This window comes from Vulpes lagopus, chromosome 13 (assembly GCF_018345385.1).
Source record: "Vulpes lagopus strain Blue_001 chromosome 13, ASM1834538v1, whole genome shotgun sequence".
Taxonomy (NCBI): domain Eukaryota; kingdom Metazoa; phylum Chordata; class Mammalia; order Carnivora; family Canidae; genus Vulpes; species Vulpes lagopus.
The window spans coordinates 38,166,159-38,180,745 of NC_054836.1; the positions used below are offsets into that span (position 1 = coordinate 38,166,159).

Below are 14,587 nucleotides of genomic sequence, written 5' to 3' on the forward strand. Positions count from 1 at the left end.
GGGGTAGTGTGGAAACAAATAAAGGTGAAGCCAAGGCCAGTGTCTTACCTTGTGCCAGCCTTTCAAGGGCCATTTCCTCTTTTTCAGCAAAAATCCTTTCTGGATGGGTGGCTCCTGGGTGTAACTCATCTCTCCCCTCAGCCCTTCCACCACTTCCCAGCTGTCCTGTTTCAATAAAACAGATCATGCTAAATGTCTACCTTTAATAATAATAATAATAATAATATTCAGAAGCACTTCATCCTATTGGTAAATCCATCAAAGATGGTGAACTTGGCTGGTTTTTGGGGGGAGAAGTTATTAAAAGTTAATTTTCATACAGGTCCTGGACATCATGGATTTAATGCTATAATTTAATGGCATCAAATTTAATTTATTTTTCCAAAAGCCCTCTCCTAGAAGGGAATGTTTCTCTTAGTGCTTGAACATGGCTAATGGTAAAGCTTTACTGTAAGTTCTATACCCTGTTAGCTCACCACTAGACTTCAGTTTGAATTTTAACCAAAAGCTATAGATACCAGGTGATAATATGGTAAAACTGGCTTAAGAAGTGGCTGAAAAATAGGATATTGAATGCAAACTGGTAAACATGACAAATTGGTCAAAATAATGATTCAGTTGCAAATTAATCTCTTCATATTTAAATACTGGAAATACTGAAGCATCAAAAAAATGCTTTTGAAATGAGAATTTTCATCCTCTTTTTCCAGAAATGTTGCCTGCCACACCCTCCTTTTGTTTCAAAAACTTCTGGTGGGGGTGGAAGTAATTATTGATTTACTGAGCTGTTCATAATTTTGAAGAGGTACAAACTGTTATTATAATTAATCTTCTGTTGTTGGCTATCTAGGGTAGTATCAACTAATTGAAAAAGAATTTAAAAGGGAATACTGAAGAAAAACACTAAAAATTCTGAAAATTTATTTTCTAGTGCTTGAAAATGCACAAATCATTGCGAAATTGTCCCAAGATAGACCCAAATTGGCAATATCTATTTTAGTGGCTGAGATAATAGATTTTTAGTTTACTGATGGATTAACTTATGTGAAATGCACAAATCTTAGAAGTACACCCTGATGAATTGAATTTATAGAATGTACACCCTGATGATAGAATTGATAATCTATACCATTAGTAACTACCATTCAGATTAGAGAGAAACATTTCCAACATAGGATAATTTAGTTTTGACAAACATCTCCTTCCCCACCTCCTCCAGCTTTTTTGAGATATTATTGGCATATGACATAAGTAAGTTTAAGGTATACAATGTGATGATTTGATAACCTCTATTTCCCTACCCCCATCATTACCGCTTTTTTGTGTAGTGATAAAACTTAAGATCTATTTTCTTAACAACTTTCCAAGAATATAATATGGCATATAATCACCATGTTGTGCATTAGTTCCCCCAGAACTTACTTCTAGCTGGCAGTTTGTATGATCTGACAAGCATTTTGCCATTCCCACCTCTTCCTATCCCCAGGAGACTCTTTCCATGAGCTCAGCTTTTTCAGATTCTGCATATAAGTGACAACATACGGTATTTGTCTTTCTCTGATTTATTTCACTTAGCATAACACCCTTAATGTCTATCCATGTTGTTGCAAAAGGCGGGATTTCTGTCTTTTTTTATGGCTGAATGAAATTCCCCTCTGTGTATGTATCATGTTTTCTTTATCCATTCATCCACTGATGGACACTTAGGTTGTTTCCTTGTCTTGGCTACTGTGAATAAAGCTGCAGTGAACACAGTGTGCAAATCTCTCTCTAAGAAACAAATGTGTCCTTTTGGTCAAGATTTCATGTTGACTTAACTTGCTCTTAGTCAAATCTCCAGACAATAGGTGAGGGTTACAGGTAGAGGCCAAAGAACTGGGAGATGGACAGTAAGTGTGAACCAGCACCAGAAAGCAGAAGCAATTTGATTTAAGCCCCAGGAAATACTCTAATGACAAGGCATGGAACCATAGGACTCTTGCGTACTCTGGCTCAGTGCTCTGTGTTGTTCTCAAGCTTAGCACATGGGAAACACGTGGTAACAAGAACACTTCTGTACTTTAGCAACCGAACTCTTTTTATGACAATCCTGACAGATCTGCCTTCTATCTAATTGCACTTTACTGTGAATATAGTTAAAGGTACATTCCAGACTTTTGAAATGTGGTAGTGGTATCCCAGGGTCTGGAGTTGTAAAAGGGAATTCTTCAATGGAGAAAAGCAAAGCTTATATTTAGCTCTTTCTTTGGAGGACTTTTTCAGAAAGGCAGCAATGTCAAATGAGATTTCTTTATAGTATTACCAATTATTCAAAGTGACTTAATCATACTCAGACAATAAATGGGGGATGCATATTATTAAGTGATGAGAAGCCTACGTGCACGTACGTGCACACACACACACACACACACACACACACACAACTTCTGTTCGCATGTATTTCAGCTTAGAAAGCCATTCCTCAAAATCTAAAGTGTCCTCCCTGTCAAAATTGTAATGAATTTTTAAGGTCAAGTTAAAAGTTCCAGCTCCTCTAGGAAGCCTTCTTCAAAGGAAAGTACTATTTCATTCTAGAAACTCCATCAGCATTCCATCTACCTTTCCAATGGTTCACCACTTATGATATTATATGTAAGATTTTATCATCCCTACCAGACAGACTCCTTGAGGATGTAAAGTGTCTAGTTCATTTCTGATTTCTTCACAATGCCTAACCTGCTGTCCTGTGAATAGTATAACGTCTGGTTGGCTAATAAACAAACCTGGTCTTAGAATAAGACTGCAAACAGATTTTTGTTCTTGGAATATTATAAATCAGCATGCATTTGAAATGTTCCCAAAATCTTTGGGCCAAATAACTATTTACAAACTAAACAGACTACATTCATATTTGTGAAAGAGGGTGCATGTGTGTGTTATCATTATTAATTGGGAATCTATGGCTCAAAATCTTTTGGAAAGTATTCTAAGGGGATCAAGTCCTATCGATTTGTTTAAGACACCCAAACAGAAGGCAACACACAGTGATAATACTAGACAATCATGCATGTCTGCTCAATACATTCAATTGTGCAGAATGCAAATGCCAAGAGGGATTAGATGTTAATTGCATACTTTACAAAACTGAAAAAAAATGGAATGAGATCATATCTGTAGTTTAAAGAAAAACAAGAATTAAATTTGAAAATTGTCTCAAGGATTCACGTTAGAACTGGATCTCTCCTGAATTCTTAAGACATAATACATTCCTGCCAGTGAGCCAATGCGGAGGGCAGGGAATCAGACTGCATTTGTTGGCATTTAAAGGAAATAAGTCAGAAAGGGTTTGCATTTATTCCAAAGAAAATATCATATTTTTTCATCACTTTATTTTCTACCTGGGCTCAGAACTTAAAAGTCTTACCAGGTTGGAAAAGCCAGATTTGAAGTATTTAAGAAAGTGAAGACTCTGCTTGACTCAGGAAGGAAGCTCTGCAGCCAACTCCTTTTCTGGGCTTGCCGTCCAAATCCTCCCCATCCAACTTCCTTGTCTGTCACAGTCCTTGAGTCACTTGGCTGAAACCTAAGAGCCAGCATTCCCAGTGGGGGCAGTACCTACCCTCTGGGGCTGTGAAACAGTGGGGGTACTTTTAGTTCTCACAGTATCTCTGATCTAATGGTTGGGGGATCCAGAGATGGTAAATGTACCACAGTGCCTCTTAACAATGAAGAAGTTGTCCCACTTCCCACGTGACTTTCCAAAGTGCCAGTGGACTCTTGTAGGTGAAATCTGTTTATAATTTCTTGAGCACAGAATTTGACTCTGTTTCACATCCATACCAAACTATTTCTGCATGGTTTTTATACACTTTGAATTCTTGGTATTGCAACTACTGGATAACTGAGGGAGGACTACATTTCCTTCTGTTCAGGACTTTAACAAGCATCACCCGCCATTTTGGAGAATTGTCACTGAAGGCCAGGCCACTTGTGGTATTTGAGTTAGTAGCACAACACACCTATGTGGGTCTGCATTAGTAGCTGTCACATTTTATATATAGGTATATCTGACCACATCATTATATCTTCTGGCATAATCATATGTGGGCTTCTACACAGTAAAATAAATATTTTAATATTAACCACTTTCTTTGAGTTTTCCTTTGTATTTCAGTAAAGTATTACGGTGATATTTTCAGAATTATGTGTACAAATAAGTCAATAACAAATTTCATTTGAGGAGAGTAAAGGGGTCATTAAAATATTGTCACAATATGGGATATTGTTTTGGTGGAATTAAGAACCACTGCAGAACCTGACACAAATTCTATGAGAAGAAATTATATGTCCTCATGGAGTAGTGAAATCACTTCAGAATTGTGAGGGCCTAATTAATTAATTAATTTCTCACAAGTAGTCCTATTGCTCTCATCCTCAAAATGTTTATCCTCTATGTCCCTTCTTCTCTGTTCCCCAGCCACCATCCGGAACCCAAGCTCTCATCCAACCTGGCTTCCCAAGACTCTCCACTTCCATAATCATTCATGGGGCCCCATTATGCCCTACTCTCCATGCAATATACAAATGAATATAATACTTGTCTGCATTTCCACTTCTGTGGTTTATTTATATTGTTCAAGCCTTCCAGAATCTTCTCTTAATCTTTTCTACCCATGCAAACCCTTCAAAATTTTAGTTCAGTTTTTGAAATTTTCCTAAATTACCTAAACCACATTAATCGTATACTCTTATAAATATAATAGTATTACTGTCTATTACCAGATAACTTAGTGTTTAAATAACTCATGACTTTTTTTCCACTTTCATCCCCAGGGCTTTGGTGTTTACTCCTCGGAACAGTTATAGGGACCATCTTTTCAACATGAGATATAGATATAGATATAGATATATAGATATAGATATAGATAGTTTTTAGCAATAAACTATATATATTTTTTATTTCTACATCATAAATATCATTCTTCTACATATTATAGTATGATGCATATAGTATAATGCATATTTTTTATTTCTACATCATATATATATCGTTCTTCTACATATTATAGTATAATGCATATTCTGCTATAATTTAAATACATAAATTCTAATTATGAACCAGAGTAAATGCCAAGCAGTGGCCAAGATCTCGAAGCAATTTGAAGGAGTTAGGATACACCGTCCTATAGAGACCAGCAAGGTCTGGGGTCCTGCTCGGAGCTACCAGGTTTCCTATCTGTAATCCCACTGAACTAGGACAGGAAGTCAGCCTGAGCTATTTAATGCTGCCAATTCTTTGCTCATTCACTTTTTTATATTTGAAATGACTGCCCCCATCTACTTCTCAGCCTGAGAATTCTCATTTGCCCCAAACCTTCTCCTTGGGGCACAAATTCTCTCCCTCACCAGCACTGACACAAACCTCACTCATACGAGTCTCTCTCTGAACCAGAACCTGGGTTCCAGGAGAACAGGGACAGGGTCCCTCTTTGCAGTAATCTCACTGCTTGGAGACATGGGGGCCCTGAATAAAATATTCACTGAATGGGCCAGTCTGAGGAGCAAAGGGGTGTGAGAAAGGCTCAGCAGAGTCCTCGGGGTGAAGGATTTGAATCCTGTGTACTGGAATGGGGCAGAAAAAAAAGCAAAGATACCAGCTTCTCTTGGCTAAAGGGACCAGATGTCCTGAAATAGCTGTTTGTGTTCCACACACCTGGTGACCGGGCAGTAGGACAAGCACCTTGAGCTGAATGTCCTAAGATACAGTACAGGGTGGACTCGGGGCCCTGGGGAAGATCAAGGCCCTACTGAGTTGGCCCAGCAAGGCTGGGCTGGTGTCCTGCCCTGAGGGGGAGTCAGGCCAACCACTCACCATGAATATAAGATGGAGAAAGAAATGCGACAGGATCTGGGGAAAGCGGCTTCTTAAGGTTTTCACTTCATTTTAACTGAAGACAGTCTGGCACTGTCGTCCGGCATTAAATTCAGTCTGTTTTACTGAATGTCAAAAGAGTGCCAAATATAGAAAGCTGCTTTGTGGTTGGAAAGGCAACTAAGCATTTATCCATGCTCATGAGCTGGCACGGTTCATTTCCATATTGCTGAGTGCACGAGTTGAAAGCCTTCCCCGCACCCCCCCAGCACAGCTGTTTCCACAGTGTACGTCTCCTCTGCAACTTTCAAATGCTGGATTCTCAGCACTGTCCTTCCAGTGTTGTCAGAAATAGAAAATGACCTAAAACTTTCATTTTTCCTGCAGCTGAAGAGTGTTGTGGAAGAAGTTTTGTGGCTGCCTCTCCCTATCTGGCATGACCGGGGAGTGGGTTGCTCTGATTATTTATTTGAATTGCTTATCAGGTTTTTTTTTTTTAATTCATGAAGCAGCAACACCCAGCATTAAATCACATGGAGCATAATCTAACGGGTCTTTAATGATTTTAAAGGCATTTCTGATATTTTTTAAAGAGTTTATTTATTTGAGAGAAAGGGTGTGAGCATGGGGTGAGGGGGTGGGGCAGAGGGACAAGCATACTCCCCGCTGAGCACAGAGCCCAGACTGGGGCTCGATCCCAGGACCCCTGAGATCATGACCAGAGCCAAAGTCAGATGCTTAATTGACTACACTGCCCAGGCACCCCAGCATTTCTGATTTTCTCTCTCTTTTTTTTTAAGATTTTTATTTATTTATTCATGAGAGACACAGACAGAGAGAGACAGAGAGAGACAGAGAGAGAGAGAGAGAGAGAGGCAGAGACGCAGGCAGGGGGAGAAGCAGGCTCCATGCAGGGAGCCCGACGTGGGACACGATCCCGGGTCTCCAGGATCACACCCTAGACTGAAGGCAGCTCTAAACCGCTGAGTCACCCAGGCTGCCCATTTCTGATTTTCTAAAACCTCGGGATTATCAATATTATCTTTTATGATTATACTATGAACATATGGAAATACTTCTCAGTTAATATAACGACAGCTTTAACTGATGCCAGATCAATTCTGTACTTATATTCAATCACTGAGAGTTGTCATTGTTACTTCTTGTCCAACGGTTTCTTCCTCAACTCAAATTTTTTAGCATCAGCAGGCCTGACAGCAAGAGCAATTTATTATTTTTTTTTTTTATGATAGTCACACAGAGAGAGAGAGAGAGAGAGGCAGAGATACAGGCAGAGGAAGCTCCATGAGAGGCAGAAGCAGGCTCCATGCACTGGGAGCCTGACGTGGGATTCGATCCCGGGTCTCCAGGATCGCGCCCTGGGCCAAAGGCAGGCGCCAAACCGCTGCGCCACCCAGGGATCCCAGCAAGAGCAATTTAAAGGAACAAATTAGTTGGGGGGATGATGTGTTTGAACTAACACAGTGCTTCTCAACCTGTACCGTGCATACCAATCACTGAAGAGCCTTGTCAAAATGCCGATGTTAGGGGCAGCCCAGGTGGCTCAGCGGTTTAGTACCACCTTCAGCCCAAGGCCTGATCCTGGAGGCCCAGGATCGAGTCCCATGTCGGGCTCCCTGCATGAAGCCTGCTTCTCACTCTGCCTGTGTCTCTGCCTCTCTCTCTGTGTGTGTGTGTGTGTGTGTGTGTCTCGCATGAATAAATAAATAAAATCTTTAAAAAATATATTATTTTCAGTAGGTCTGGAGCGAGGCCTGAGCTTCTGCACCTGCCCAGGTGAGGCTGCTACTACTGGACCACGGGAGCACTTGAGAGTAACCACACTCCAGGTGACCAGGCTGTCTTGAAGAATTGGGGTTTGACTTCATAGGCTCTGAGGGCCAATCTGGGACTAATGGGGTAAGAAGTACAAGGCCCTGGATCCCAGTACTGCACAAAGGACAGATCATCTGATTCTTTAATAATCAGTGCAATGAACAATTACAAAAGCAACATGGAGCCAGTTGCCTAGTCACTGGAGAGTTCCATCGGAGGCTGGCAGAGGGACTCCAGGGGGATTCCTAGACCAGGAAGGAGGTCAGAATAAATGGACGAAAGCCCGTCCAAATCTTACTTCCCAAACTCATGTCATGATAAAATTGGTACAAAGTCTCAGTTATGTAGGATGAGTAAATTCTAGAAATCGGCTGTACAACACTATGCCAATAGTTAAAAATATTGTATTGTTATTGTATTGTGAACATAAAACTTAAGATAGAAGATCTGTTAAGTGATCTAACCATAATAAAAATAAAAATAAAGTAAAATAACATAAAATAAAATAAAATATTGGCTGATAAAGTCTCCTAAAGCAAACCAAAAACCAGTAGCACTAGCTTCTATCTAGTAACCTCAGGTACAATCCCTGATCTTAGGGTCTCAGTGAGAAGAAAAAAGGAAGTCTACACAGGGAAGAACCCACTCTGAAGGCTACATGGGGAAGAGAGTCATGACGTGCCAATGGCCATCTCCTTCCTCTCCCTTCACACTCAGAGATGCAGCTCACGCCCAGGTGGGAGTGGCAGGGGGATGACATTGGGATGACTTAGTCCTTAAAATGTGTTAAGCCTTCATTATTTGGGCAGTCACAGACCAAAACTCTGGTGTCTTACTTAGATAATGGCGGAGTATGAACTCAATCTTGGGGGTGAACTCTTGAGCTAGCACAGGAGGTGAGGGGGAAGAAAAGGAGGGTCATTGGCAGCAGGTGATATCGACAATAAGGAGAGAAAAAAAAAAAAGAAAAACCAGGTGATGTGTCAGCTGTGTTGCTAACTCCACCTGAGGTCCAAATAAAAGAAAAATGCTTTCTAGTCATGTTAACCACAGATGGATTTATAATTAAAACAGTATTAATAAAAAAAGCCTTTAATGTACACATAATGATTATTTCTACCCTGCTGCGCACTCAGCAGCTATGGCTGTAATTACACTGGTACTTTTTTTAGGATCTTCAAATAGATTTGTGGGTTATTCATTTTGTTAAATATCCCCCTAATTGTATGCAAGCTCTTCAAGACTACGGACAGCATCTTTTATGCACTCTTTTCTCTATAATCCTCTCCTCTGTCAACAGGACCCAGAGAGTTGTAGCTATGTTTAAGATAGAGACAGCAAACCTATAAATGTCATCGTGCTGTGGCCGTGCAGCCCACCAGAGAGGTGGGAAGGGGCGATAGTTGCTACTGTGGTAGCAACGATAGGAATACAAGTAATAACTACTGCTTCTTGATGATCTACTATGTGCCCCCAATGACTCCATAATGAAGGTATTACTACCCTCACTTTACAGATAAGGAAAATGAAGCTCCTATGTAGTCTGGCCAACATCACAAACTGGTAAGTGGGCTGCAGATCACACAGACCCTGTCTGCTCAGTGTCCACCCAGGGTGAGATCACCTATGGGTAAACTAGAGACCATGCAAGGCCACCTGCTGCCCTGCCAGCCTAGCTCCTCGCACCCTGCACTGTTCTCTCCCCAGGCAGAATCCGTCTGTTTCTGGCAGCACGTTCCTGCACTTAATAGGTACGTGTGTTAGCCAGTGATGACACGATAACTCTATCCACTCAAGGGACTCAAGAGACTCTCCTGGGTTTTTTTTCCACACCCCCAGGGTACAGAGGTACTGATTTGTTTTCCCTCATAAAGTCATGGAATAGTTTTTTTTTTTTTTTTAAAGATTTTATTAATTTATTTGACAGAGAGAGAGCAAGAAAGCACAAGCAGGGGGAGCAGCAGAGGGAGAGTGAGAAGGAGGCTCTCCACTGAGCAGGGAGCCTGATACAGGGTTCGATCCCAGGACCGTGGAATCACGACTTGAGCCTAAGGTAGACGCTTCTCCGAACTGAGCCCCGCCGCAGGCTTCCCAGAATAATTCTTTTAAACCTCAGAGTTTGAAAGAAAACGTGGAAGTCATATACCTAGCTCTTTCATTTTAGAGATGAGGAATCCAGGATAAATGATTTGTGTAGGACCACGAAAATAGGTGAAGGGCTTCTGAGGACCAGGACCAATCTTCCGACTCCAACCTGGTACCCTTGCCAATACCCCTTGCTAAGAATTCTCTCACTGTCACAGTGGCAGACGGCCTCATGGAAGGCTCCCCACCCCCACCCTGGCTCACTCACCACACAGGGGCAGGTGCATGTGGTGCCAGGGAAAATCTCCCACATGGACTCCTCTGTGAGTGGAACTCAGCCAGAGGCACAAAAGGGGGAGACTCTCTTGCACTCTTTGTTGTATACCTTCCAGCACCATTTTAATATTTTATCTTTACTATCTTTTCATTTAAAAAAAAACCCATACTCTTTTTGGCATGTTGTAGAGCTCTGCCCTTTGGTGTCTGAGCCTGGAGAGAATCACAGACTCTCTGTATTCAGACATAACACTTTGGCACTCCAATTACGGGGTACGTAACTCCTGAAGAAAACCCACTTCATTGCTGGATGGCGCTAGCTGATAACAGTGTTCTGACAAGTGTGCTCAAAACTGTTTTTTCAAAGCTAATTAAAATTTGCAATCAAAGTAGAGACACATTCTGGCTAACTAATGCACATATAATTTAGAATCATAGTAGTAGGTGCCAGAATAAACTCTTCCTGTCCCTGATCCAAATCATCCATGATTTTTTCCTCCGTCTGTAGAAGAATAACTGGTTCTCTAATGAGAACCTAGTGACAGGATAAGATTGTGGAGAGCCTTATGAATCAAAGAAGGAATGATCCAGGTGTTCAGTTAGACTCTGATTCGTAACTGGCCTTCTATTTAATAAGGCAGCTTCTCCTCATAGGTCTGAAGCTTAGCATCAGGCCCTAGAGATGGAAAGATGTAAAACCAGGTGCTGGCCTCCAAGAAGCTGGCATATATTAAAGATACAACAAGGAGATAGCACAAGGCCGAAGACTTGAAAATGCGGAATGGGAGATTCAGAGGAACATGCTGCAGGAGTTCTCGAGCACAATCACACGAGCTAGACCCACCTTAGGAAGAGGACTTGAGCCAGGACTCAAAGAAAAATGGACACAGAGTGCAAAGGAAGGTTTCTGCAGCTGTCTGTACAGCTGGGTGGCTTAACACAAAAGCCATTTATCCCCTCACAGTTCTCCAAAATTGAAGTATCAGCAGAACCTCACTGGCTCTGGAGGCTCTAGGGGAGACTGTGTTTGTATCAGCTAACGTTGCTATAACAAAATACCACAGATTTGGTAGAGGCTGGGGAACCTAAGATCATGGTGCTGCTAGATTTGGTTCCTGGTGAGACTCTGCTTCCTGGCCTCTACACAGCTGCCTTCTTGCTGTGTGCTTACATAGCCCTTCTCCTGTATATGAGAGTGAGCTCTGGTGTCTTTTCACTTCTGATAAGGGTCCTAATCCCATCATGAAGGCACCAGCCCCCATGTCAGCATCTAAACCTAATTATCTCCTGAAGGCCTGCCTCTAAATATCATCAGGAGGGTTAGGGCTTCAACATATGAATGGGTGGCAGGTGAGGGAGACACACACATCCAGTCCATGAGAGCATTACTTGCTTCTTCCAGTTTCTGGCGGCTACTGGCATCTTTGGCTTATAGCCACATCACTCTAATCTCTGCTTCTGTCTTTGTATCCATGTCTGTATTCTCCTCTGTTTGCTTCTTACAAGGACACTGGTGATTGAATTTAGGGCCAACCTGGGTAACCCAGGATGATCTCCTCATCTCAAGATCCTTAAATAAATCACATCTCCAAAGACCCTCTTCCCAAATACAGTAACACAAGTTCCAAGAATTAGACTGTGGACATATCATTTGGGAGGGGAGGACACCATTCAGCCCACTAACACAACACTTTCTTTCTCTGGCAAAAGAAACCACTAAGCCAGAGATGTGCCAGGGATGTGCACCCTCTGGAGTGGGACAGAGAGAAGGTGATTTTAATTGTGATGCAGGCTTGTGTACAGATGCAAAGGGAGACACAACTGCACTGGATGGTAGGGCCAGTGTATAGAGGATTTAGGAGGGATGTCAGATTATTCTAGAGAAGTCTTCCGTTTTGCCACTGTCCTACTTCTTACACTATTGTTTCTGGGCCTTCAGCATTTTATTTTATTTTTTTTATTTTTATTTATTTATGATAGTCACACAGAGAGAGAGAGAGAGAGAGAAGCAGAGACACAGGCAGAGGGAGAAACAGGCTCCATGCACCGGGAGCCCGACGTGGGATTCGATCCCGGGTCTCCAGGATCGCGCCCTGGGCCAAAGGCAGGCGCCAAACCGCTGCGCCACCCAGGGATCCCATGCATTTTAATATCATCCTATCACTGAAGTAGATTTAGACTACCCCCTCCCTAGGAAAGAACAGTTGAGTCAATTTAATTCATATTTATATGTATAACTTCTAGAGAAAATACAATAACTGTAGAGCCAGTGAGCTGTGCCCTCAACAAAACCTTTTTTGGTCACTCTTCTGCTTTCCTGTATCCTGCCCTATGGCCGATGCCAACCATAGATAAATATATTGACTTTCTTAGGGTACCCTATGTAGTTTCCACCAAGGTATTGTTTCTAGAACCCACCAGAATATATTTGCTATGCTCATCCTCCTGCAATTGCACAACAACACAAACAGGTTTCTGAAAACCTCCAGAAGTGTTTCAAAAGTTCAACTTTTCCTGCTCTTCATAGCGGGAATACAGCTGACAGTCTATCATTTGTGGACATGGAGAGTAACAAAGAAGCCCCAACAATTCAAATATGTTCTTTCAGCTGAAGTCTTCACCTCTTCTACTGAACATTTATTTTTTTCTCTCTAAGACTCTGAGTGGAAAGATACTGAGAATTGAGCCTTGTATCTTTGCCCTGCCTACTTTCAGTGCATCATATCAGTGTGACTTGTTTAGGTATGATCAGAAGGTAGGCAATAGCAAGAAATAAAGGCCCAGAAAGTGAGAATCTGGAAAGCTAACACAAAAACATAGGTTAATTATTTTTATCTGTTGGGTCAACCAGAAAAAAAAAAAATCAAAACAAAACAAAACAAAAAGCACTCCAGAGAGACCTCAGGGATCCTAAGACCACCTCTGTGTTATCCTTGTCTCTGCATGCAGAGAGGCCTTAGCTTAGGGAGCTTTGTTACAATGACAATCATTTGTACATGAGGCACATAGAACTTGAATGAACTTCTAAAGCAGCTTTCTAGCACCCACAGAAATCCAGAGTTCTCCAAATAGATGGCTGCCTGGTCCCCTACCATTTCCCTAGCTGTGTGACTCTGATAAGTCGGTTAGTACCTCTGAACCATATTTTCTTTCTAAAGTTTCTAAAATAAAAACAGACCTTACTGGGTTGTTCTGAGACTCCAAGGGATGGTATGAAAGGATATTATGAGCTGTAAAAATGCTAACAGATACTTGTTAATTTCTAGTGTCCGTCACTAACTCTTCCTTTCTCAGACCAGTCCAGACAGCAGAAGCCAAGCTATGTGACTACACTGTGACACCCAGCTCGTAGCTGAAAGGAGAAGTGGGGAAGCAGTTATCATGTGGTATTGCATGAGGACTCCTGGGCCTTCTGCTTATGGAAGGTGATGGTTTATGTATCTAACATTCACGTAGCACCTACCGCAAGCAGCCTTTCTTCTAACTCATTTGCACAGCCTTATAAGAAACCAAGGCAAAGAGAGTTAAGTAACTTGTCCAAAGCCTAACTGCTTATAAACAGTTCAAGATTTAAACTCAGGCCACCCAGCTCCCAAGTGAGTTCATGCTTGCTGCCTGTCATCTTTTGTGACCATCGTAGAACAACTGACTGACACAATCGACATTCTTAAGTCCCTCCTCCTTGACTGGTCTTCCTTGTGGTGTTTATATAGCTCATGCTTACAAAAAGCAGATATTAAATCTCAGAGTCTCTAAAGACATGATCATTTAAAAGAAATAAGTAGGGATCCCTGGGTGGCGCAGCGGTTTAGCGCCTGCCTTTGGCCCAGGGCGTGATCCTGGAGACCCGGGATCGAATCCCACGTCGGGCTCCCTGCATGGAGCCTGCTTCTCCCTCTGCCTGTGTCTCTGCCCCCCCCCCCCGTGACTATCATAAATAAATAAAAATTAAAAAAAAAAGCTAGAACTTTTAAAAAAATAATAAAAGAAATAAGTAGGACTAATCATGTTCAATACCCAGACAGCTGAAATTATTAACAGAAACACCTGAGCATTACGGCTTTCACTTTTCACTCCTTGGTTTATATATTCTCTCCCATTCAGGCTCATGTCTTAGGTGTCCTGGCACCAAACCCAGACAGCCTCGGCTCCCTGAAGCACAGCATAATCTAATAGCCTGCATAAATAAACCCTCATCAGGTGACCCTGAGAGAGCTCAAACACCATCTCAGATGAGCCCAGGGGCAGGCGGGTGACCAGAGCAAATTGCATAATTGTATGGAGACTTATCTCGCAATGGCTCTCTCCTTTCAAATCCCCTACAATCATGAGTGAAACAGTTGCCAACTACTTTAAAAGGATTCACCTTCTGATTTCCAGCTTATACAGCAAATACTAACAACACATTAAGAAAGAAAGGAAACGTGTTCTCTTTACAAAGCAATCTCCCCAACAGAGTCAATGTCTCAATAGTGGTCTGTTGAGCTGTCCTGTCCTTGGTAGCCTCACATAACCCTGGCCCAGGGTCTTTCAATAATT

General features: G+C 41.8%; 1 protein-coding gene across 5 annotated transcripts in view; it reads right to left on the reverse strand.

Annotated features, from left to right (window-relative positions):
* The window catches only part of OSBPL3 (oxysterol binding protein like 3), a 175,894-nt gene that overhangs the window by 65,323 nt on the left and 95,984 nt on the right, over positions 1-14,587 (reverse strand). For all 5 annotated transcript variants that reach the window (XM_041727839.1, XM_041727836.1, XM_041727838.1 and 2 more), the window contains exon 4: positions 49-165. In XM_041727839.1, the coding sequence (XP_041583773.1) occupies positions 49-165 (117 nt within the window). The remainder of the gene's footprint in view (positions 1-48; positions 166-14,587) is intronic.